The sequence below is a fragment of the Geotrypetes seraphini genome, chromosome 12, assembly GCF_902459505.1.
Source record: "Geotrypetes seraphini chromosome 12, aGeoSer1.1, whole genome shotgun sequence".
Classification (NCBI taxonomy): domain Eukaryota; kingdom Metazoa; phylum Chordata; class Amphibia; order Gymnophiona; family Dermophiidae; genus Geotrypetes; species Geotrypetes seraphini.
In genome coordinates, this window is record NC_047095.1 from 82,807,498 (window position 1) to 82,833,136 (window position 25,639).

A 25,639-nucleotide genomic window follows, 5' to 3' on the forward strand; every position below is an offset into this window, starting at 1 on the left:
TTTGCATACCTGTTACCTCTACTATATGCAAATATGTCCCACGCATATTTATGAGGGATATCTTGAAAACCTAACTGGCTGGGGAGTCCCCCAGGACAGGTTTAAGAACCACTGTTGAAGAACATTCTCTTAATGGCCTTTATCTGCCTTCTTTTTCTATGTTTAGAAAAAGATGGCAGATAAAGGTCATTGTTGACAGGTTCTCATTAGGCGAGTTCCATTTCCCTCACCCCCAAGGGTTACCATATGGCTCTAGAAAAAGGAGGATGGGTTGAGGACTTTCAATTGAAGTAAGTAGGTCAGATTGAGACATGTTTTACTTCCATTGAAAGCAATGGAACTAAAACCCAGATGTCTCAATCTGTCCTACGTTTTTCTGGAGCCATATGGTAAACCTAACATGGGTCAATGGAGAGTTAAGTGACTTGTCCTGGGTCACAGGAAGTGGTCCTGGGATTGACCTCAGAGTGCTGAGGCAGCAACTCTGACCACAAGGCCACTCCTCCTTTTTGAGTTATGCCACCCAGTGCCTGGTTGAGGAGACATAATGTCACTGTTTCTTAAGTAACCCCCAAATTTTAATAAAGGATGCAGAATGATTGCCTGTTTGAAGAATTGCAAGGGTAGGGTTTCTACTGGAGTTCATTCCCATTCTGTGTAGTTTTGGGTTAATGACAAAACCCAGACATAATTCCTAAAGAAATAGTCCAGCAGTGAATATCCAGGAATAACCATGGCAGAGACTGAATAGCAAACCCCCAATTTTGCATAGATCTTCTCCCAGTCCAATTGTTAGGTGCTATCGACCTATGTTTGAGTCCTAGCAACTTGATGAATTACAGATTTAAAAAGAAATTGGTTTTGTACTAGTCCAGTAAGGTCCTCCAGTGTCATCTCCAAATGCAAAGAGGCCCAGTGTAAAATACACAGACAAAACCACACAGAACAAAGAAGACCTCAAACCAACCCACCCCCCCCCCCATGCACCCCTTCAGATAATCAATACAAGATATCAAAAAAAATAAATAAACATAAAATGTCAAGAACAGCCTAAATCCCCCAACCCGCCCCCTTGCATCATAGGAAACAAAGAAAGTAGAGAAAGAAAGAGAAATGAGAAAAACAAAGAAAGAGAAAAGAGAATAAAATGAAAAGCAAGTAAGGCGGATGAGACTCACTTATATTCACCAAACAGAGAAGCCCAAAGCCACCTTTACAGCCCATTCAAAATATCACTACGCGCTTTATGAGATAAAGATAGGATATACGGCCTCCAAACCTGAAGGAAAACCTTTTTCTTCTTAGGTGTGGAGACAGCCATTCTACGCTCTAGTAACAGCAAAGCATGCAAAATGTTCCTCCACGCCCAAAAAGAAGGCAGCTACTCACCCACTCAAACTGCTATAATTTCCCAGCATTGCCACCTTCCTCATAAAAAGACGGGCTTCATATTTATCCAATAACAAACCGGCCATGAACAAAGGGTTAGGACTCTGTAAAAGGCGCGCCACATAATTCACAATTTCCCTCCAAAAATCCCGAATTCTGGAGCAGGACCAAAAAGCATGTTTAAAAGAATGGATGTGTTGAGAGCACTTTTGACAATCTGGAGACTCACTATATCCTGATTTGTACAGCTGATCCCGGGTAAAATATGCTCTATGTCCATCTCTCTTTAATACTTTCTGGATCATTCAGTATCATTCCATTGGCGTCTTTAAGCATCCTCAATCGAGTTTGGAATTTCTGCCGCAATCTCTTAACATCCTGATGTGCTAATCTGGTTTTTCTGTTTACATGTTCCAATTCACTTTTCTGACAAATAGCCTTTAGATATCGTTCTTTGTCTTGCCAAACTTGATGTTGAAAACACTTGATTCATTTGTGATACTTCACCAGAAAGTTTTGCTTATCGTCTTTGTTCTGCTAATTTTCTGGGTTCTTCTGTGATCCAAGGTGATTTATTGGCTTTCTTTCTCTTCTGGAGTGTATTTAGCTTCATCACTAATTTACGGTTTTGTTGTCATTCCATAACTTCATGCTCTCTGTCTCCTGTATCAAGACAGGCAAATGTGTTGTCTAGTTTTATCCAATAATCTGAAGGGATATTTTCAATAACAAAAGAGTACTGAGGAACCAATATTCTTGATGTTAAAAGTTTATTAAAAACCAGAAAATATTAAAATGCAAAGTAGCAAATCCGGTAGAAGACTGCCGGGAGGATATAATTACATCATTGTGCCCCTGAAGCCCTAAATACTTTTGTGACTACATCTTGTGGCTGAGTGGAGAAGAGCACTAGAATCTGTTCCAGAAGAATCAGCACTTTACCCAAGTCTTCAGGAGGTCACAACAAAGTGGAAGAGATTTGAGAGGACCCAGAAGAAAATGAGAAAAGTGAGGGGACAAACAGGGCTTAATGTACTATTATTTTTATCATCATAGACCATCCATGGAAATGGTGTGACTATGGGGACTGGTAACAGGAATAGCAAGAAGTCATGGTTTTGCAGACAAATGGCACAGAAACACCATCAGGGTTGTTGAGGCCATGATAGTAAAGCTGTATGAGGTTTTGGGATCAACTTTTCAAAAGGTCTTTTAAGATTTTATATGAAGTAGAATAGCTGGCCTAAATAGGAACTGTGTTCAAAGCTGTCTTTGCCATGTCATTTTGCATTACTGAACTACTTTTAGCTTCATGTCCTCTTAAGGACTACAAAGACATGACATACTCATCCAACCATGTAAATAGAGTTACTTTGTGTACCCTCTTAAACCTGCCTCCAGCACAGAACTTATGGATTTGCAGGGGTAACAAACTGAGTATTTCAAGGAAGTTAAAACAAATTGTTGCTTTGCAGTTTTTAGCAGCTTTTCTTCGTTAGTACATGTCATTCTTGCTCTCACTGTTTTGTAACTGTAGCTGTGACTGCCCTGAAGTCTGGCTTGGCTTGCTTGTAGAACATCTCGATTATTGAGATAGTGTGTGTACAGTTTGTCCAAGGATGTGGAACATAAACAGCTGGTGTGCAGCTGTGCACATCACCCTGGGAATGATTGTCTTAGCCAACAGGTCTTGTGGAAAAAATTGCAGAAAGTCTTGTATTGTTGCTGTTCAGTTTAACTGTTTTGTAGTACTAACCATGGATTTTTGTATTGCTGAAGATCTGGCTCTTATCCCAAACATGTACTACTGGATCCCTGAGTGAGAAGGAAAAATGCCAAGTGCTTGGAATGCTTGGGCATGCTAACATTGTATTGGGATTTTAAAGTCACTTGTTAACATATTTTTTTTTAATTTTTATTACTAATACATTATGTATGAAACTGAAACTGTCCACAGTTAATCTTTCCACATATATGTATCCTTCTTGCAATTACACATGAAGATTGATGCTACTTATGTGTCAAGAAATCTAGCACTGTTTTTTGAGCAATCCAGTATAGTCCAAGGGATTTCCTCCTTATAGCTATACAGGGGAATCCAGCAATATTTTTTTGATGGCATGAACAGGAAGAACTTCTATCTTCATTCAGGGGCCTTTCCAGCTTTGAATGTAAAGGAATCTCTTTGATATCCTTTGAGTGGATGATCCATTCATAGACCTTAAATGAATTAACAGCCCAGAGCTCTCTTCCCTTAAGTCAGGGGTGTCAAACTCAATCACACAAGGGGCTGAAATCTAAAACATAGGCTAAGTCGCAGAACAAATTTTTTATTAAGATTAAGATACTTAGGAGTCTTTCTTTTTATTAAGGTACTCTAACCAATTTAGCGTGTGCTAAATGCGCACCTTAATAAAAAGGACCCCCTTAGTCTTAGTAGAAGAATAGGGTTACAACCTCTCCATCCCCTCACCGGCTCTGTGATGTAAATAAACTCTCGATACAGAAGTCAAAGACCCCAAAACGGAGTGAGGTACCCCCAGAAAAAGACCCCCTTGAAGGAATTAGAGAGCCAAATTCTGTTGCCATAAGTCGTTGGAGCATAAGCGATCAGCGGTCTGGCATTTCCCTTTATCCGAAGCCAGTTCCAACCTAGCTGTCTGCTTTAGCAACTACACCCATAGAAAGAAAGGAAGTTCACTCTCCTCCAGCCAGCACCTCGGAATAACCCTGATGACCAACAGAAATGCAATTGCCGAAAATCTCCGAGTTGGTAAAGGGACATTATGATCGAGCAGGAGGCGCCGATCCCCCCAGTAATAAAGTCAAATAATCCCAAGGGAGCGAGATGTTAGCCATCTGTTCCACAACACCAATTATTTTTGTCCACAAGGTCAACTTTGGGCACTCCAGGAAAGCATGTAAAAAGGTGCCCTCCACAATTTTACAGCAGAGATAAAGGGGGTTCTCCCACAGTCCCATTTGACAACCGCGAGCCCTGGTCAGATATGCCTGGTGCAAGAGCTTGAAATGCATCACCCGGAGCTCCACTGCTTTAAAGAATCCTCAGCCCACCTGAAAAATAGCCTGAAAAATGCTCAAGAGTCAAGGATTGAGCCATCTCGCTCTCCCACCTTCTAGCTGTTTGGGTCACACCAGTAACATCCGCAATTTCCTTAGTAATTTTGTACCACATAGAAAGGGTGTTCAGGGCACCTGGCAGCAAACCAAAGTGTTTCTTTAAGTTAGTACCCTCCACCAGTGCCCCCCACCAGGCGCGCAAGTGAGCATAATAATGGCGGGCCTGAAAAGTGAGAAGCAGGAAGTTCCCACTTATTGCAGATCTGGTCAAACGAGGGGAACTCCCCCGCCCCCAATTCCAAAAGAGCCCCTATAGTCCGACATCCCCTAGTTGCCCAGATATGAAAGGGGGAATAAACTCTTCCCCCACAAAAAATCTGGGTTGCCTACAAGCCCTAACAACGGAGATGCCCTCCCTGTCTTGCCTCTTTCTTCACCACTCCCAAGCTGCCTGCAAAGGCTGCAAGAACTCAAGCTGCTCCCTACAAGCAGCAGAGGATCCAGCCCGAAGATGCAGAAGATTAATAAACCCATAGGGCTCGCACCAAGCTTTTGACAAACCCAAAGGAAAGAACTTCTGGTCATCCAAGAGGCACTCGTGCACCCCTCGTAACAATGCAGCAACATTGTAATACCGACGATCGGGAATGCTTAACCCCCTCCCCCTCTCCCACTCAGGTCTCAACATGAGCTTAGCATAAGCAATCCTAGCTGTTTTATTACACCACAAAAATCTGTGAATGGAAGCCTTGAACTCCAGTTCATCCCTGCGCTTGATCCAAATGGGGAGCACCTGTAAGGGATACAAGATTTTGGGCATCAACATCATTTTCAATAAAGCTACCTGGCCAAGTAGCGACAACGGAAGATCCATCCAAGATTGACATAACGCTTTAATGCGGGCGAGAACCCGGGTGATATTCAGTTCGTACATTTCAGGGACCGAAGAGTGAAGATAGATACCGAGGTATTTGAGGGATTTCCCCATGGGTTTAATAGGTAATGCTAGGGTTCGGAGCCTCCTCCACTCAGCAGCAAAATTCATACTTGCTACAGTTCACCATAAGACCAGAAAAGGTGCCACAATCTTTCATCCAGTGCAGAAACAGAAGAAGCTGAACAAAAGCATATCATCAGCAAATATGCTTAATCGCAGTTCCTGTGAGGCAACTAAAATACCTTCTAGGATAGGATCTTGACGAATACGTGCTGCTAGGGGTTCAAGGGCTAAAACAAATAAGGGTGAAAGGGGGCACCCTTGTGTAGTACTTCTGCACAAAGCAAAGGAAGAAGTCAGCTTACCATTTACCAGCAGTTGAGCCCGGGGTTCAAAATATAAGGCCCATACCCATTCCACAAATCTACCTGAGATACCAAAAGTCCCCAAAGTCCAAAACACGTGCGACCATGAAACACTATCAAATGCTTTTTCGATGTCTAAGCTAACCAGCACTGCCCTTTGGAGACCCGGAGCACCAGAAGAGCTTTACACAAATTAATTGAGGCATATCTCCCACGCACAAACCCCATCTGGTATTCTCCAATCAGTGCTGGCAAATAGACGTCAAGTGCTTTGCCAATATCGCTGCCATTAATTTGACATCTTAATTTAAGAGAGAAATGGGTCTAGAGCAGTGGTCTCAAACTCTTTGCAGGGCCACATTTTGGATTTGTAAGTACTTGGAGGGCCTCAGAAAAATTAGTTAATGTCTTATTAAAGAAATGGCAATTTTGCATGAGGTAAAACTCTTTATAGTTTAAATCTTTCCTTTTGGTTAAGTCTTAGGGCTCCTTTTACAAAGGTACACTAACGTTTTTAGTACATGCACCAGATTAGCGCGCGCTATAGCACGTGCTAGCTGAAAACTTACCGCCTGCTTAAAAGGAGGCAGTAGCGGCTAGCGCACTCGGAAATTTCGCATGAGCTATTCTGCACGTTAAGGCCCTAACGCACCTTTGTAAAAGGAGCCCTTAATAATAATATTGTAATTTATAGCTAAAGAGACACATAATCAAAAAACTGTTTTATTTTACTTTTGTGATTACGATAAACATACTGAGGGCTTTAAAATGGTACCTGGTGGGCTGCATGTGGCCCCTGGGCCACGAGTTTGAGACCACTGGTCTAGAGCAGTGGTCTCAAACTCAAACCCTTAGTGGGGCCACATTTTGGATTTGTAGGTACTTGGAGGGCCGCAGAAAAAATAGTTAATGTCTTATTAAAGAAATGACAACTTTGCATGAGGTAAAACTCTATATAGTTTATAAATCTTTCCTTTAACAGTTAAAGGAAAGATTTATAAACTATAAAGAGTTTTATCTTATGCAAAATTGTCATTAACTATTTTTCTGCGGCCCTCCAAGTACCCTATTTTTTCTGCAGCCCTCACATTTAAAGTTTAATATCTTTCCTTTCTCAAAACTGACACATTTCCATCACTATATTGAAAATAAAATCATTTTCCCTACCTTTGTTGTCTGGTGACTTTATTTTTCTGTGCATTTAACTATGTTTCCAGGGTCTTCTTGTCCTTTGACTGTTTTTCTCTCCGTCTTCACTTTCTGCTTTGCATCCATCTTTGTCAAAAAAGGCTTACAGGGAAATATATATGCACTAGTCAGTGAAATAAATGTAATGTAAGTGAGAAACTGACTATATTTATAAATGCCAATGGTAAGAGAGCGAATGCCATCCAAAAGTTGCTCAGAAAAAGTGAAACTCTGAAGGGAGGTGGATACCTTCCCTTGGTAAAAGAGTTTACCATCCAATCATTGCATTGCTTTAAAAGACAACACTCTCTGACCAGGTAGAACTTCAATTGTATAACAAAGATACTTAATCGACAAAAAACTGTTCAATATATATAAGAAAATCTCTTGCTTGCACTTATCTGTGCAGACTTGAAAAACTGTAAATGTAAGGGCTCTGGGGTCTCAACGTGGCCCCGTTTCGATAAGCTGCTTCAGGAGACCCAATACAATGCTGCACACTGGTGTAAATGTAACTTCCCAAGAGATGATCGTTTATCAAAATTTGAAGATTCCAACTTTTGGATGGCATTCGCTCTCTTACCATTGGCATTTATAAATATAGTCAGTTTCTCACTTACATTGCATCCATCTTTGGCATTAACTTAATATTCAATTTTTCTGCTTTCTTTTCAAAATCTATGTTTCCGTGTCTTACCTTCCCTTCTATCTCTCTCTTCTTCTGTCCCTATTTCCATGGTCTGACATCTCTTTCTCTCCTTTCTCTCCATCCCTCCTTCCTTCCTTTCCCCTGGTCTGGTATCTGTCTCCTTATCTCCCCCAACTTTTTATTTCTTTCACCCTGCCCCCTTCTTTCTTTCTCTCTCTATCCATGCCCCCATTCTTTCTATATGTCTGTCTGTCTTTCTCTCTCTCTCGGTGCCCCCTTTCTTTCTTTTCTTTCTTTCTCTATGCCCGCCCTTTCTCTCTCCATGCCCCTTTCTGTCTGTGTCCCGTTTCCCTTCTTTCTTTCTGTCTTTCTGTCCCACCCTTTCTTTCTTTACTTCTCCCTGCCCTCCCCCAAGCCACCACCATTGGGGAACAGGCCGTCACCGCCGCAATCGGTAAACAAGCTGCCTCTGTCACAATCGGGGAACAGGCCAGTGCCGAGGTCTTAACTCTCCCTGCTTATCTTCCCCAGCGCGGGGCCAACCAATTTACGCCACCCGACGTCAATTCTAACGTCGGGGAGGAACTTCCGGGCCAGCCAGGCAGCGATTGGCTGGCCCGGAGCTTCCTACCCGACATTAGAATTGAATGTCGGGTGGCAAGAATTGGTCGGCTCCGAGTTGGGGAAGATATGCAGGGAGAGCTAAGACCTCGGGCGCTGGCCTGTTCCCCGATTGCGGTGGCTTGGGGGAGGGCAGTGGGAAGGGAAGCAGATTGGGGATCCCTGCTTTAGGCAAGGACAGATTGCGGGCCGCAAAATAGTCCCTGGGGGGCCGCATGCGGCCCATGGGCCGCGTATTTGAGACCGCTGGTCTAGAGGATCCCAGGAGTTCAGGATCTTTGCTTGGTTTAGGAAGAAGAAGAATATGGGCAAGATTAACCCTACCTGTATTGCCCTGCTCCGACGCATCTGCAAACATCCCCTGTAAAGGTTTCAAAGCCGTATCATTTAGGATCTTATAGAATTCTGGCCCCATACTGTCCGGTCCTGGAGACTTAGCTAAAGTTAACCGTTCCATGGCCAACCGGATCTCTTCAGTTTGATAGGCCTGTTCAAAGTGTTCAGGGCTGGAAGACTCAGGCCCCAACAAAATTCCTCCCACTGTTCCTCAGTAGCCGTGCCGGCACAATAAAGAGTAGTGTAAAAACGAACAAATTGATCTGCTATCTGCTCCAAAGCTGTGTCTCGATTTCCCTGTGCATCCCTAATACATCCAATGAGTTGCTGTTTTCTAGGTCGCCTAACCAGGTTTGCTAACAATTTCCCGGTTTTCCCTCCCCACCTATACAACTTATATTTCTGGAAATAAAGGTCTTGCGCGAGCGGTCAGAATCTCATCACGAAGTTGGAAAATCCTATTCTTGGTTAGATCATCCAAGCGAGAAATATGAACCTTACGGAGAGTTTGAAGCTCCTGAGAGAACTGCAAAAGTACACGGTCCCGAATCTTGCGCTTCTAAGCACTGGGACGCTATACTTACCACTCCGCTTTCTGACATTGATTGGGAGCTTTTCTGGTCATCGACAAATCGCCCGCTTTTATCTTCTAGAGTATCACAATCAATGTACTTTCTTATGTGGCAGGCAATATGGACCCCACTTCGCATGTGGAAAGCTAACTTAAAGCAAGACTCTGTTTGCTGGAACTGCTTGAAAGAGGAAGGAACTCTTGATCATATGTTATTTCATTGTACTCTAGTCCGCTCTTTTTGGACCTACGTCTGGAACACCATACAATCTATTACTAACTGCTCAGAAGAAATCTCTATAGACATTGTAATCCTTCGCTCTCAACACCCATGTTTCACACAATCAAATTGTCCACCTAAACTCATTGATACCATGTTGGTGACTGCTCTCATGCACATTCTTAAAAATTGGAAATCACCCTCGCTATTAGATTATACCTTTTGGTGGAACTCTCTGAGTATGTATCATAGATTTGAATCCTATGCATATGAGAAGAGAGTTACATTCCGAACCTGCATGAACTTGAAATACAACAAATCTCCATGGTCATTCTTAGACTCCTATGTACGCTCATCTTCTTAGACACTCCTGTTATCCTTTTCTTCTCCTCTCTTCTCTCTTTCATTCTTCTTTCCTTTTTCTTTACTGCTCTCTCTCATCTTTATCTTATATATCCCTTACATACATTTTTAATAACTGGAGCCTTTGCTCCTATACAGTTAAACATAGATTTATATATTTTATATACAGAAAGCTTTATTTTGTTTCTATGTACTTTAAATGATTCTTGTATCCTTTAAAATACTTAATAAAAATTATTGAACTTAAAAAAAAAAAAAAAGAGATGATATGGCCCCTAAGAATCACTTTTGCAGCCTTCAAATAAATGGTTGGGGACACATCAGCCAGAGAATTATCCTGTGAATAATCCTGAAATTTATGGCAAAGGTAAGAGTGAAAATCCTTATCCCGGTATAAGTGCGGGGGCAGCTTCCATACCCTATCCTGGTCTCTGTTAAGTAGGTACAATGTGAGAGAGATGGGTGAATGGTCCGAAACTGAAGAGTCTTCTAGTAACCACTACCTGAGACAAAAGACCATGAGAAGGAAGCAAATAATCAAGCCAGACATACATATTGTGTGGTGGGAGAACATGTAGTCCTGTTCATCTGGATGGAGGAGGCGCCACACATCTACTACCCCCAACTGCTGCATCAAGAAATTAATTCCCTTAAAATCATGTTGAGCATCCCCAGATCTGGGCGGCTTCCTGTCGAGGACCGTATTCGCCACAAAGCTAAAATCTCCCCCCAAAAGAATCCTATGGGTGGGATAAGCTGCGAGGCGCGCCACCAAATTAGTGTAGAAACTATGCTGATACACGTTAGAGGCGGAAACCACTGGCGTAGCCCAAAGTTCCCCCACCAATACCACATATCTTCCATTAGGATCTGAGATGACATTGTGGACATGCAAAGGTAACTTTTTATGCACTAGAATGGCCACTCCCCTCTTTCTTCCATTAAAGGACGAGGCCCACACCTCCCCCACCCAGTCCCTTTTCAGCTTGGCATGCTCCAGCATAGTGAGCTGCATTTCTTGCAGATAAACAATATCCGCCTATAGTTTATGGAGCAGTGACAAAATTTTGGTGCGCTTTATAGGAGAATGAATGCCATCCGCATTCAAAGATATCAACTTAAGTTTAACAATAATCAAAAAACAGTACTAAAGGACTATTCCAATTGATAAGAACATATGAAGATGCAGATGTGCCCCAGCCAGACCCTCCTCCCTTCCAAGCAAGAGCAATCCTCACCCCCCTCCCACAGGTATCCAGGGCTGACGAGCAACAAACCCCCACCCCCCAATCCTACCCCATCACTCACACTCCACCAAGCACAACCTTTCATACACAGATAGAAAATAGATACAAAACATATCTAAACCCCCCTCCTCCACCTTCATCAAACATCCAAGGAACAATCACAAACTGATGTGCTCCCGGGAGCTCACCCTGCCAATAAGCAATGAATAAACAATCCAAAGAAGAGTGAAGAAAAAAGAAAAGAAGAGTACTCTGGCACAGAACTGCCACTTAACTTTAAACAAACAGGCAGCTATAAAGTCCTCAATCCCTCGCCCCCAACAGATATTCCTGAGACCCACAGCCTCTTCATCCCCAAAATCATTGCTTCAGAAGTGCATGACACAGACAGTCACACTGGACATGTAAGTTAGACTACACTGTGCATGTCCTGCTGCAAAAGGGTAATAATCCGGGAGTGGAGAATATCGTCATCAGGCATAGCCACTGCAGCCCTCCCAACAGCACCCCAGTAGGACGAAGCTCCCCCAGTAGTCCAAAAAATCCGCCAGCCTCAAGGGTCCACAGTTCTCTGGAGGCAAAGATTGCAGGAAAGTGGCTAAATCTTGCGGTTTATCAAAGGAGAGGTTTCCCCCCGATATGAGAGTCTCACTTTAGCTGGATATTGCAACACTGCTCAGAGACCCCTCTTGTATAAAGTGGAACAATAGGGAGCCATCTCCTGCCACTGAGCTGCAACTGCCACAGAGAAGTCCAGGAATAGCAACACCGAGTGATTCTCATAGCTTATGTTCTTGCAGTCCCGGTATTTGTGCAAAACTAATTCCTTCTCCATGTAGTTGAGGAAGTGCATGATGATCGGGCAAGGTCTGTTGTCATTTTCCTGGCGTTGGCCAAGCTGATCAGCACGCTCTATAATCACCCTAGGAGAGCCCTCCCCCAAGTCTCCCCTTCACCCATTCTGGGAGGCCCACAGCCTGGAGGTTATTGTGCCTCGCTCTGTTTTCATGGTCTTCCACACGGGGCAACTAGTTGTTGATTAGTGCGCTCCAAGGCCTGCATTTGGATGATAAGTGAATCAGTTGTAACTTCATTCTGTACTATGCGATCCTCTAGCTGAATTACGTGGTTGTTGAATGAGCTCAGTTCCTCCTTGACCTCCAGAATAGTAACCTGGAGGCCAGATAATTGGTCAGCCATGACATCGGTGAGGTGCTTTTTTAAGGTCTTGTATAGCCGCGTTGCTGAGCTGTACTGTGGGAAACATGCCACTAGACATGTTTCCCACAGTACAGCTCAACAAAGCGTGCTTTGGATCCTGTTTTTCGCCACCATCTTAGTTACAGAATGTCCTGTCGGAGCACGATAATTGCGAGCTCCCTTATACGGCATAACCCACTCAAACTCCATGCCAGAAGCGCTAGATGGACCCCTCGACCTCTAGAAATTCAAAGATGATATGCGGAAACCGAAGCAACAACAGAGTCAGGGGAAAATGCAGAATTAGCAAAGCTGCTCCCGAAGCCAGACCGCGGGGCATCCTGTTCATTCCGTGCACATCACGTGACCCCCCCATTAAACCATTCTTAAGTTAAATTTGTATGTAACTTGGATCCTGTACAGTACACAGTCTATAAGGACATTAAAGAAACAGTCCTCAAAATAAAGTACTGTAGTTTAAATAGAAAAAATAGGCTTGCACGTACTTTCTCTCTTCATCCATCCCACTGTTTCCTCTCCACCACCACATCTAACATGTCTCCCTCTCATCTCTATTTTCCTCATGCATCTGTATCTCATGTTTCTCCCACCACCATGTCCAATATTTCTCTCTACTACTACTGTAGAGTATATATTTGAAGGAAGGGAGAGAGTATGTATACTGTATATTCTGAGTGGTAGCTCAGGATGCATTTCATTTCAGGTACACTCAGTATTCCCTATACCAGAAGGCTTAAAATCAAAGTGGTTTTATTTACTAACTGCTTTGTGTCAATAATGTGTTTCCCAGTAACACAGTTTAACTCTGGATTTTGTTACTGCAGCAAAACATGCACATGGAATGCAAATCAGCTCATTAATGCAAGCTGCATTATTCAGTTTGTATAATAAAGTCTGTACAAGGCTACATTTGACTGTGAAGGGCATTTCTTTACATTCCAGTGGTGAGCAGGATTTCAGCGATATGCTCTCCTGCAATAATCCGAGCTTGTCACTACTACTCAAGCACGCTCCAGCACTGAACGTTTACCTGCGCAGAATGCCCAAGTTGTCATTACTGCCAACATCTATGAGCAGGACTGTGGAGTTGGAGTCAGAGCTGGTAAAAATGTACCAACTCAGACTCCAGCTTGAAAATAAAAAACTTACATTATAATATTCCAAGGAATAAGAGCTCAAGAAATGGTAACTAACCACTTCTTGAAACAGCTTGCTAATGCGCATGCCAGCATTCCCAGGGAACAAGCCTGTTGATGTAAAAATTGCCCTCCACACATCCATTAAATATCACATACCTTTCCAAATAAGAAAATCTGTTTGATCTTTTGTAATAACAGTGTCTTCCTTACTGAAACCCAAATTCGTTTCCTCCTTTTAAAAAAATATATAAATAAAATATATATATACAGTGGTACCTTGGTTTACGAGCATGATCCGTTCCAGGAGCATGCTCGTAAACCAAAATGCTCGTTTAACAAAGCAGAGTTCCCCATAGGATATAATGGAGACTCGGACAATTCGTTGCTACTGCTGCCAGCAACTGACATAAACATAACAGAACTGGGGCACTGGGGCTTTTTCCACAGCCAACCAACCTCACTGGGGCCTTGCATCTTTAACTTCTTTTTTGTTCAGTGCTTACATTCATGCTGGCTTTCTCCTCCTTCATGCCACAGTGCTCGTTCCAAGCTGCGGGCAACAGTTCTATGTTCCCCCCCACGGCCGACCCAGAAGCCCTCACTGTGCCGCGGTGCCTACCTTCATGCCGCAGTGCTCGTTCCAAGTTGCGGGCAACAGTTCCCATGTTCCCCCCACGGCCGACCCGGAAGCCCTCCCTGTGCTGCGGTGCCTACCTTCATGCCGGCTTTCTCCTTCTTGTCGCAGTGCTCGCTCAAAGCGGCGGGCAGCAGTTCCCACATGCCCCCCACGGCCGACCCGGAAGCCCTCCCTCTGACGTCACAGCGTCAGAGGGAACGTCTCAGGACCAGCCACAGGAGGCATGCAGGAGCTGCCGCCGCGGCCCAGAGCGAACACAGCAAGGAGGAGGGAGCCGGCAAGAAGGCAATCATCCAGGGGCGGCAGACGGAACAAATGCATTGCCCTCGAGCGGGCCGCACGGGGCAGCAGGTTGGACACCCTAAAAGGCAAAACTGAAGTGAAAAGAGCATCAGAAAGCGTGCATTGCAAGGTATGGAGAGGGGGATGCGGGATGTTTTACTTTGGGACATGCTCTTATAGCGAGTCAAGCTCGGTTTACGAGTCACAAATTTTACAAATGTTTTGCTCGGCTTGCAAAACACTCAAACTACCTTTAGTGTGCCCCGGCTCGAAAAAGTTTGAGAGACACTGGTCTAGCTCTTTAAAAAAAAAAATGGCAGAACTGATTTTGGGGCCTGTTAACTTACTAGAGAGCTGCACGGGAACGGGGACGATTGGAATCCCCCGGGTTCCCCCTTCGGGTTACGGGGATCCTGTGGGGACGCCCCCTAGGGTCGCGGGAATCCCGTGGGGACGCCCCCTAGGGTCGCGGGAATCCCGTGGGGACGCCCCCTAGGGTCGTGGGGATCCCGTAGGGACGCCTCCGAGGGTCGCGGGGTTCCTGCGGGGCTGGATGTACTCAGTCACGCAGCTCTTCTCCCTACCTGCTCTGCTTGCAGCACAGAACCGAACGGAAGTCTTCCCGACGTCAGCGCTGATGTCGGGAAGACTTCTGTTCGGTTCTGTGCTGCAGGCAGGGCAGGTAAGGAGAAGGAGAGTAGCCTTGCGGTTCGAGTGGCTACCAAGAGAGGGGGGCGGTCCGCCCCGGGTGCAGCACAGCTGGCCAGGTCCCCTTACTTTTGTGGCGCTTCCTGACCGACCGACCGACAACAGCCCCGGTCCGACAATCCTCCCTGCCCTGTAGCCGCGAATCTAAATTACATTCTTACAGCAGCTGTAAGAAGGTAATTTAGATTCGCGGCTACAGGGCAGGGAGGATTGTCGGACCGGGGCTTTTGTCGGTCGGTCGGGGAAGCGCCACAAAAGTAAGGGGACCTGGCCGGCTGTGTTGCACCCGGGGTGGGAGAGAAGGAGGGGGGAGAAGGACGCTGAAAGCACTGGAGAAGACAAAGGGGTGGAGAAGGACGCTGAAAGGCCATGGGAAGGGCGGGGGGGGAAGGACTCTGAAAGAACTTGTGGAAGACAGATGGGGGAGAAGGATGCTGAAAGCACATGGGGAAGACAAAGGGGTGGAGAAGACGCTGAAAGGACATGGGAAAGATGAGGGGAGAGAAGGACACTGAAAGCACATGTGGAAAACAGAGGGGGGAGAATGATGCTGACAGGACATGGGGAAGATGGGGGGGAGAAGGACGCTGAAAGGAAATAGGGAAGAGAGAGTAGGGAGAAGATGTTGGCAGGGAAGAAGGCAGATGCCAGACTATGGGGGGAGCGGAGGGAAGAAGATGGGTGCCAGACCAATTTGGAAGGTGGAAGAAAGGGAGAGGCACAGTAACAGAGCAAATGGAAGATGCAGAAGGAAGAGAGACAGTGGATGGAAGGAATTGAATGAGAACATGAGGAAAGCAGAAACCAGGCAACAAAGGTAGGAAAAGAATTCTATTTCTTTTTTTTTTTTGCTTCAGGATAAAGTAGTATATTAGTTGTGTCGATAAAAATTTATAAACATTAGAGGCTCTGGTAGAAACCCGTTTACAAAGTATGTATTCTTCCCAATTAATATTTCCAAATTAATAAAGTCTTTTTGCTTATTTGTAAATGGGTTTCTACCAGAGCCTTTAATTCAGTAGCATAATTAAATGAAATAACTATTTCTGAAGTTTATAGGGACGGGCGGGGACGGAGGGGATTCCTCGCGGGGACGGGTGGGGACGGAGGGATGCCTCACGGGGACGGGTGGGATTTCTCAGGGGGACGGGTGGGGATGGGTGGAATTTCTGTCCCCGCGCAACTCTCTATAACTTACCACTGTGGGCATGTGATTTTCAAGGCTGCAGCTGTGCAAATATTAGTTAGTGTGAGACTCACCTATATTGGTGCAGTTCCACGGGTGTGGTAAAATAGCTTACAGATACATTTTGTTATCGTGTGTGTGTTAATAGTTTGTACCCAAGACAATGGAGGGTATAGTGATTTACACAAATTAACAAGGAGCATGTGTGAGAGGATCAGGATTTGAACCCAGGATCTCGATGCTTTTGTTCCAACTACTTCACTTCAGATGGTTTGGGAGGAGTGAGAATATGAATTTGTGTGTTTTTGGGGGAAGGAGAGAAGATGGACTAAGGGGAAAAAAGAATGGGGAAATAGATTTTTTAGTTACATAAGCTGCGAAAGGGGTATCATTGGAGGGGGCTCTCTTCTTTTCCCAGATTTCTGGCTGCTGTGTTTTGTAATGATAGCTGTTACACTGAAGAATTAGGGTTGGGTTGTTTGTTTTTTTTTTTGCTTGTTCATCGTGTTTTACCTTGAAGGGATTCCCCTTCACAAGATAGTGCAAGTGAATTTGCAGGTTTGAACTCTGTTTTCCTGCTTTGCCATATTGTCCATTCTCCAGTTTGACATGACTACTGCATCCTCTGTTATACACAGTCTAAGCATTGTCGTCTGTGCGGTTTAATAACTTTATAGGCAGGGCTGTAGAGTCTTCTCTTCTCTTCTCTTCTATTTATTTATTTATTTTTTATTTTTTTATTGCACTCTGAGTCTAGTTTGAACTCTGGTAGTCTTTCCGTGTTTTGTTCTGATCTAAAATGTGATGAAAGATGTCTTTAGATCCAAAACAAGGATTTAATATGTATAGTGTAATATGATAAATGTACCATATATTATAATGTAAGTTTTTTATTTTCAAGCTGGAGTCTGAGTTGGTACATTTTTACCAGCTCTGACTCCAACTCCACAGTCCTGCTCATAGATGTTGGCAGTAATGACAACTTGGGCATTCTGCACAGGTAAACGTTCAGTGCTGGAGCGTGCTTGAGTAGTAGTGACAAGCTCGGATTATTGCAGGAGAGCATATCGCTGAAATCCTGCTCACCACTGGAATGTAAAGAAATGCCCTTCACAGTCAAATTACTGTCCTCACATAGTGTATTGACAATCTCCATGTGCAGACGACTCAGATACTTCCATTCTGCTTCAAACATTCTCCCCTCTGGGGGTTGCTAGTGTTTTGAGGTATAAAATGTCAGTGCAGGGGAATGGTGATGACTTGTAAAAGTGAATGAGGTGATGGTGCACTGCAGGAGCTATGAGCTTGGGTTGCTTGGAATGAGTCAGATTCTTTGAAATTATATTGATGTTGAATAGGAATGTTTGTTTCTTTAGGAGTGGGATAGAGGAACAAGTTTCCCATTCTGAAATGCTTCTCCATATGGGAGCATTTGCTTGAGCATGCCTTGACTTGTCGTGGGAGTGCTGGAATTCTTCACCCTTTTGCTCTGCCTGTACATTTTAATGTCTACAGCCCTTTTTGTTCTTAAGAGATGCATTTATAATTTTCATAAAATAAAACATCTGCTTGCAGGAATGCTATATCTCAAAGCCAAGAATGCAGCAGAACATCCAAAAGTCAAATATTTCCTGCAGGGTGGTAGGGAACCCCCCAGCTAGTTTGTGACTCATGAAGGGGCTGGTGTAAAATGTGTGTGAATGTAGATTACAGTATTGGCAGTTTTATCTTAAACAACTAGCTGGTATGTGGAGCTGTGCTCTGCATCTCTGTCTCTCTGGGCGAAGCCCTGTTGTGGAAGGTAAAGCTGTAAATCCTCACTGATCATGAAGTGAAGCTTTACACCTGTTCTTTCATCTTTTCCCATACATTCTTTGCTTCCTCATTAAGTAATACCATATATACTCAATTATAAACCCACTAGTCTTTAAGCCCGTTACATTAACAGGTGCTAGAATAGATGTGTCTGTGTTTCTTTCTCTCTCTCTCCTTGGCCGCTGTCTGTGTCCTTCTGTCTTCCCTACCCCCCCCCAAGCAAAGCTGTGTGCCCCCAGCACACCCCTCCCCACAAAGCAGCCCCCTTTCCCTCTCCCTAATTGTCTCTCCATGGCTCCCCTTCTGTATTCCCCCAGAGCAAAGCTGTCTGTCCCCAGCACACCTCTCCCCCCAAAGCAGCACCCTTTCCCTCTCCCTGTCTCTCCATGGTCCCTTCTGTCTTCCCCCAGAGCAAAGCTGTCTGTCCCCAGCACACCCCTCCCCCCAAAGCAGCCCCCTTTCCCTCTCCCCCTGTATTGTTCCTGTTCTTACCCTCCCTCCATCCCGGCGTCTTCTGGCCTGCTCCTCTTCAAAGCAGCCTGCGATCGTGGCCGGCTTTAGTGAACCTCGCAGGCCACTCTCCAACTCAGTAGCACGTTCCCTCTGATGCGATCCCGTGCGTCAGAGGGAACGTGCTACTGAAGTTGGAGAGCGGCCTGCGCGGTTCGCTAAAGCCGGCCACGATCGCAGGCTGCTTTGAAGAGGAGGATCAGCGGCGGCGGTTGGTAAGTGAGGGCTGATGGAGGGAAGCTCTAGTGTGTTCCCTGCCGAGGAAGCGGGCAGGGAGAGAGCTTGCCTGCGCTTCCTCCAGCGGTTGGCGAGTGAGGGCGGGAGGAGAGGAGTGGCCAGTGATCCCTGCCGCTGCGTTCTAAAATAGAATCCAGCCACAGATCAGAAAACACGGCTGCAGGGATCACAAAACCCTAAGTGCGCATGCGCACTTAGGGTTTTATTATATAGGATGCAAATATAAACTGAGAACATTTTACTCTTTAGAAAAAGTGTGTGGTGGGGGAGGAAAATTGTTGAATATGAACTCTTCCCCACTCCTCTCAGCTGAGAGCACTCACTCTGACACACCTATGGGTCCACCTGCCCCCTTCCCCATCTATCATTTCAGCTGGTGGTCTAATCAGTCAGGGCTGGTGCTATTCTCACACATGCCTGCGCCTGCTGTCTTCCTCATTGAAAATGGCTGTTGTGAATTCCAATAGCAATTCATTAGACTGGTGTTGAAAGTCATGGCAGCTATTTTTAAAGAAGACGACAGCATGAGGAGTTTATGAGAATAGCTCCTGCCTCAACTTTCCACTGGACTACCAGGTGAAATGTTAGACCTCGGAGTGGGGGGAGGGGGGTACAGATATTTAGGAAGGAGGTGCTCTGTGTTTGGGAGGAGGGGATGGCAGCAGTTGTGAAAGAGGGATGGCATGGGGAGGGAGGAAAATATGAAATACTGCCCATCGTCGAGGAGGGGGAGTGGAGGAATGCCAGGCCAGCACACACTCTTAATATAAATTGAGATTTAAATTTTGTTTTGGCCAAAACATCTGTTTATGCTTGAATATATACAGTAATGTAGTGTTTATGAAGGTTTTGTCCCGTATTACATGTGTTATTGTGCAATATGAGACTATATCTTGTACCCAGCGTTCTTTTTGCTGCTTATGTGGCAGACATTTTGGTCTTGATGCTTGCAAAGGGGTACTGTGTGGTCTGCCCTTCTTTGTCTTAATGTCTCTTAAAGTGAATCAATAATCGTTTTGCTTTCTTTTCAGGTAAATCCTTTGACATCACGTATGTACGTCTCAAGTTCCACACAAGCCGGCCGGAAAGCTTTGCCATCTTTAAGCGAACGCAGGAGGATGGGCCCTGGGTGCCCTACCAGTACTACAGCGGCTCCTGCGCAAACACATACCATAAACCAAACCGTGGCTTGATTATCACTGGGGATGATGAACAGCAGGCAGTGTGCACAGATGAGTTTAGCGACATCTCACCACTGACTGGTGGCAATGTAGCCTTTTCTACGCTCGAGGGAAGGCCTAGTGCCTACAACTTTGATAACAGCCCTATTCTACAGGTATGACTGTTGACAGCATCAAGGGATCGAGATAGTGATTACTGATTGTGCACTGTGATAAATAAGGTTGATAGTGTGGTAAAAGCAGTCATGGATCCAGTTAAGGGGAAGGGTTAATCTGCTGGCTGGATTGGAGGGCAGGACAATTAAGCCATTGTGACATCACTGATAAGGTTGGCTCTTATTGGTGGAATAAGGCATTATGACATCACAATCTCAGCTCTGCTTCCCAGAGACTGAAACTCTTCACAGTCACAAAGAAGAAAACAGTCCCTGCTCCAAAGAGCTTACAATCTAAACAGCCAAGACAGACATGTTCTGTATATGTTCTGATAAGGGGGTACCTAATTTACTAATTGTGCACCATGATAAATAAGGTTGATAATAATAGGAGTGTAGAAAAACAGTGTATATGTTCTGATAAGGGGATACATAATCTAGAACAGTGGTTCCCAACCCTGTCCTGGAGGACCACCAGGCCAGTCAGGTTTTTGGGATAGCCCTAATGAATATGCATGAGAGAGATTTGCATATAATTGAGGTGACAGGTATGCAAATCTGCCCCATACATATTCATTAGGGCTATCCCAAAAACCCGATTGGCCTGGTGGTCCTCCAGGACAGGGTTGGGAACCACTGATCTAGAATATGGGAAATATCATACTGGGTCATCCTGACTGACACTGTTTAATGAGATTTACATGGAAGAAATACCTAGTAGATCCTATTAGAAGAATCTATTACTTTTCACCCCACCTTTTTTAACTAGCTTATACTAATGATTAGCACATAGTCTAGCAACACATTCCATAGCCTAATTGAGTGTTGACTGAAAAATATGCCTACCGTATGTACTTGAATATAAACCAACCCAAATATAAACCAAGATTACATTACATTACATTGTTGTCTTCTATCCTGCCATTACCTTTCAGTTCTAGGCAGTTTACAACAAGAAATTAGCCTGGGCATTCCCAGGGAGATTACAAGGTTGATAGCTATAGATGACCTTTTCTCCCTCAAAAATGAGGAAAAAAGGTTGGCTGAAATATAAACCATGATTAGAAATTAGGGTGATCCTGGTGAGGCAGTCTACATAAATTAGACATCTTGTCATTAGTTTTAACAAAAAATTTTTAAACGTTAAATATCTTTATTAGTGCAAAACCACACAACATTTACAATAACAGCAGTTTAAACAATATCTGCTTAGATAAACAATCCCTTCCACCATAATCTCCCTGTTCCCTACACCAATGTTTCTCAAACTTTTCAAGCCAAGTACCCCTTAAGCCTAACAAATACCAACCGAATACCCCTGCCCAAGCTCCACTCCAGAACTGCCCAAACTCTGCCCCAGACCCGCCCAAAATCCACCCCTGACTCCACCCCCATAATAATAATACTAATTGTAATGCAATTTCTTCCATCCATTTTTCATATATACACAATATAATCTTAATACATAATGGTAACCACAAAATTAAAAAAACACAAAGCACACTGTACGCAGAGCAAATGTTAATTATCATTTATATCCAGATTTTTTTCAAAGAGGTCAAGGCAGATGACTTTAAAATATGCAATGTGGGATCACGTGACGCTATGCTCAGGAGAAGACGGTGATTCGCGTCTCTCCTGCCGCCGGCCTGGAATCGGCCACTATTGGCTGACTTTTTCCCCCGGAGCGATCGCTGATTCCCTGCTGGGGACTTCTCCGTCGCAGCGCCGGTGCTGGGGAGTGCGAGCGGGGCTGTGTGGCGGCCAAATCGATCCGTCCGCAGAGAGATTGTGCCTGGCTCGCTGACGACAAGATGGCGGCAGCCGCCAGCCCTGCGGGGCCCTCTGCTTCGCCGTCGTGGGTGGCGGAGATTACAATGGAGGTCATGGCGGCTTTGGAAGCCGTTTTGGAGAAGAGGCTCCGGCCGCTGGATGAAAAGTTGGAGCGGCTGCAGGGGAAGCTGGACGGAGTTGGTCGGGATCTGGAGCAGTTTCAGAGCAGGGTTGGCGAGGTGGAGGACCGCGTGGGGGGAGTGGAGCAGGCTCAGCGCCAGCAGTTGCAGCGCCTGGAGGCCCTGGAGAGCAAGGTGGATGAGCTGGAGAATCGGGCCAGAAGAAACAACCTTCGTTTTGTGGGGCTCCCTGAGTCTCTGGTGGAGTCGGGCTTACAGTCTTTTATGGAGCGCTGGATCCCAGAGTCTTTGGGGCTTTCACCAGACCTGGGCCGCTTCCGGGTGGAGAGGACCCACAGGATTGGAGCTCGGCGAGACGCTGAAGCCAGACCCCGAGTGGTTATCATCAGAGTGCTCAACTTTGCTTATAAGACCGCGATCCTGCAGGCGCTGAGGGGGGGGTCATCAGCTGACCTTTGGGAGTGCCCTGCTTCCTCCGAGGACTTTTGGTGAACAAGCTGGGGTGAAAGATTGTTTGGGAGCAGCTTCTTCTATTGACCGGTTCCCCTGGATGCCTTTCTTCGCCATTGTTCCTGGCTGGGGATTCTCCTGGATTGCTGTTTGGACTTTGTTTGGAGCGCTTGGGAGACAGGGGGGGGGGGGCTGAGCTTAGGGGCATTGGATGTGGGGGTTGTGGGGATTTGGAGTGTTGGGAGTGTTTGGTGAGTTGGAGTGCTGAGTGCATCCGGGGGGGGGACTGGTCCCTGGAGTGTGTGTGGGGGGGGTTTGGGTGGGTAAGTTCTGTGGCGGCCTCTCCACTGACTTTGTGAGGGGGGGACCGGGGTCTTCCTGGGGTGTGTGGGGTTCGAGTTGTTGCTGTTGGAGGGACTGGTTGGGGTTTTGTTCTTTGCTGAGGGGGTTGGGAGTTTCATGGGGGCTTTAGTGTGGGTGGTCCAGGTGGGCTGGCGTCTTAACGGGATGGGTCCTCCTTTGAGGATCGGTTTGGGGAATTATTGGGGGGTTGGGGTTTGGGTGAGGGAGGGGGGGAGGTTGGGGTGGGGGGTTGGAGTGGGTTAGTTTGGGCTCGGAGCGGAGGGATGTCGGTTTTTCAACTGATCCAGAGTGGCTTGGGGTGGTTGGTTGGGTGGGACACCACTGTGTTCCGGAGCCCGCTTGCTGGGACGGTGCTCTGGAGCTCCCATGGATTTTTTTTCTCTTCGATTGATGTTTTCGTTTTCTGTTTTTCCATGGTTCGAGTGGTGACTTGGAATGTTGGGAGGGGTCACGTCCCCGGTGAAGCTTACTAAAATTCTTCAAGCTTTGCAGCGCCTTAAGGCAGATATTGTCTTGCTACAGGAGATGCACCTTACTGCGGCGGAGCATGCTAAACTCCAGCGGGGTTGGGTGGGCGTGTGTATGGCGGCTGCGGGTTCGAGTCGGAAATGCGGGGTGACTATTTTGGTTCGTAAGGGGATTGCTGCTCGTTTGGACACGGTGGCGGCTGATTCAGAGGGCCGCTATATCTTTTGTAAGGCCCAGATCGCGGGGTCTGGGGTTCTTTTGGGTAGTGTCTATGCTCCGAACACATACAATAGGAGATTTTATATGCGTTTACAGGCGATTCTGTCACCCCATCAGGGTCTCCCGCTGTTGTTGGGGGGGGATTTTAACTCGGTTTGGGACCCTTCTCTGGATAGATCTACTGCGCTCCCTAATCGTCGGGCTCAGGATGGTAGGGGGCTCCCTTCCTTCTGTCAGTTCTTGGAGTTGGAGGATGTTTGGAGGATTTTACACCCGACTGAGAAAGACTTCACTCATATGTCGCGAGCGCATTCCACGCAGTCCCGTATTGACTACTTGCTTCTTTCGCGGGCTGTTTTTTCTCAGGTGGAGCGAGCGGAGATCGGTCCCTACGCGATTTCGGATAATGCTTGGGTGTGGTTGGAGTGGACGCCCCCGGGGCAGTCCCGTCAATGGAGGTATCCTCTTTGGCTTGGCCAGGACCCCCAGTTCTACGATTCGTTGGTGGCGCGTTGGAATGACTATTGCTTTCATAATGATCAGCACCGGGAGGACCCTGTTCTTTTTTGGGAAACCGCTAAGGCGGTTCTTCGGGGGCATATTATTAGTTATGTCACGCAAGCCAAGAAAAATCGAGATCGAGAAATATTTCGTTTGTCCCGGCATCTGGGGACTCTTCGTCGTGCATATGGCCGTCAGCCCACGGATGTTAACCGGCAAGCTTTGTTGGACGTGCAGGTCGCTTTGAATGAGAGGCTTCATTAGCGGGCTTCTAAGAGTCTGGCCTATTACAAATATCGTCTTTATGCTTATGGCAATAAATGCGGTCGTCTTTTGGCTCGGTTGCTTTCTCACAGAGAGAGCAGACAGAAGATTGTAGCCCTTACCTCTTCAGACGCCAGGCCTCTTACGGCTGATGCGGATATTTGCCGGGCTTTTTGGGATTATTATGCTGAGCTATATGCAGAGCCTTCTGCGCAGGGTCTTCCGGGGGAGCTGTATTTGGAATCATTGGATTTACCTGGTTTGGACCCGGCCCATTTGGAGATGCTGAATGCCCCGTTGTTGGAAGCAGAGGTGGATTCGGTTATTTGTCAATGCCCGACTTTGAAGGCGCCGGGCCCTGATGGCTTTCGGGCGGAATTTTATAAGTTGCTACGGGTGGATATTGTTGCGCCGCTTACGGCTATGTTCAATGTCATGGTGGATGCGGAGGCTATGCCAGCCTACCTTAACTTGGCTCAAATTATAGTTTTGCCTAAGCTGGGGCGCGACCCCGCCAGGGTGGAATCTTATAGACCTATTTCCCTGCTCAATTGTGAGGTGAAGATCTTGGCTAAGGTTTTGGCAAATCGATTGGCTGGTGTTCTTCCTGGGCTTCTGCATGAGGCTCAGGTTGGATTTGTGAGGGGCCGTTCGGTCGAGAAGAATTTGAGATGCATTCTTGCGTCTTTGGAATTTTGTGCACGTCGCCAACAGCCCTCGCTTCTGGTCAGCTTTGACGCAGAAAAAGCCTTTGACCGGGTGCGTTGGGACTTTTTATTTGCCACCCTGGCCAAGTATGGGTTTGCGGGCCATTTTGTTTCGGCGTTGAGGGCCTTATATGCTTCTCCATCAGCGGCCCTTATGGTGAACGGTTGCAGCCAGGGTGGCAAATAAAAAGTGCCAACGCACCCGGTAAAATATAGACAGCAGATATAAATTCTCAAAACTGACATTTAGATCACCAAATTGAAAATAAATGTCTGGTGATTTCATGAGTCTTTGGTTGCACTTCCTTCTCTGACTGTGTATCCAATATCTTTCTTTCTCTTTCTCTTTATCTCAACTCCTTGCCGGAGTTGGCGGTGGGGGATAATTGAATGAAGCTGACGAGAGGATGGGATGTAGCTATCAGGTGGTAGGGAGGAATCAGTGGGGCAAGCAGGGAGAGATTGCGGGTGGCTCGCATTCCCGTACTGCAGGTTGAGAAACACTGCCCTACACCATACCTCTCTGTTGCAGCTCAAAATTGGAGGGAAGTACAAGAATGAGTGTAGGGAGGTATCGGGTGCCTTCTTTCCACCAAGGGAATCTAAAGATGTAAGAGGTTTTATAGCTGGACTGCCCTCTTAGGAACTCAGAAGTGAGCTGGGTCCTCTTCCCCAGAGACCAAGGGAGGAAAAAGGAACGGGCAAGGAGTGAGACC

The 25,639-nt window shown here is 45.9% G+C and overlaps 1 protein-coding gene across 1 annotated transcript in view; it reads left to right on the top strand.

The window, feature by feature from the left end:
• Positions 1-25,639, top strand: part of LAMC1 (laminin subunit gamma 1) — a 344,488-nt gene that overhangs the window by 172,067 nt on the left and 146,782 nt on the right. Inside the window, exon 2 of the mRNA XM_033915414.1 lies at positions 19,734-20,038. Within this exon, the coding sequence (XP_033771305.1) occupies positions 19,734-20,038 (305 nt within the window). The remainder of the gene's footprint in view (positions 1-19,733; positions 20,039-25,639) is intronic.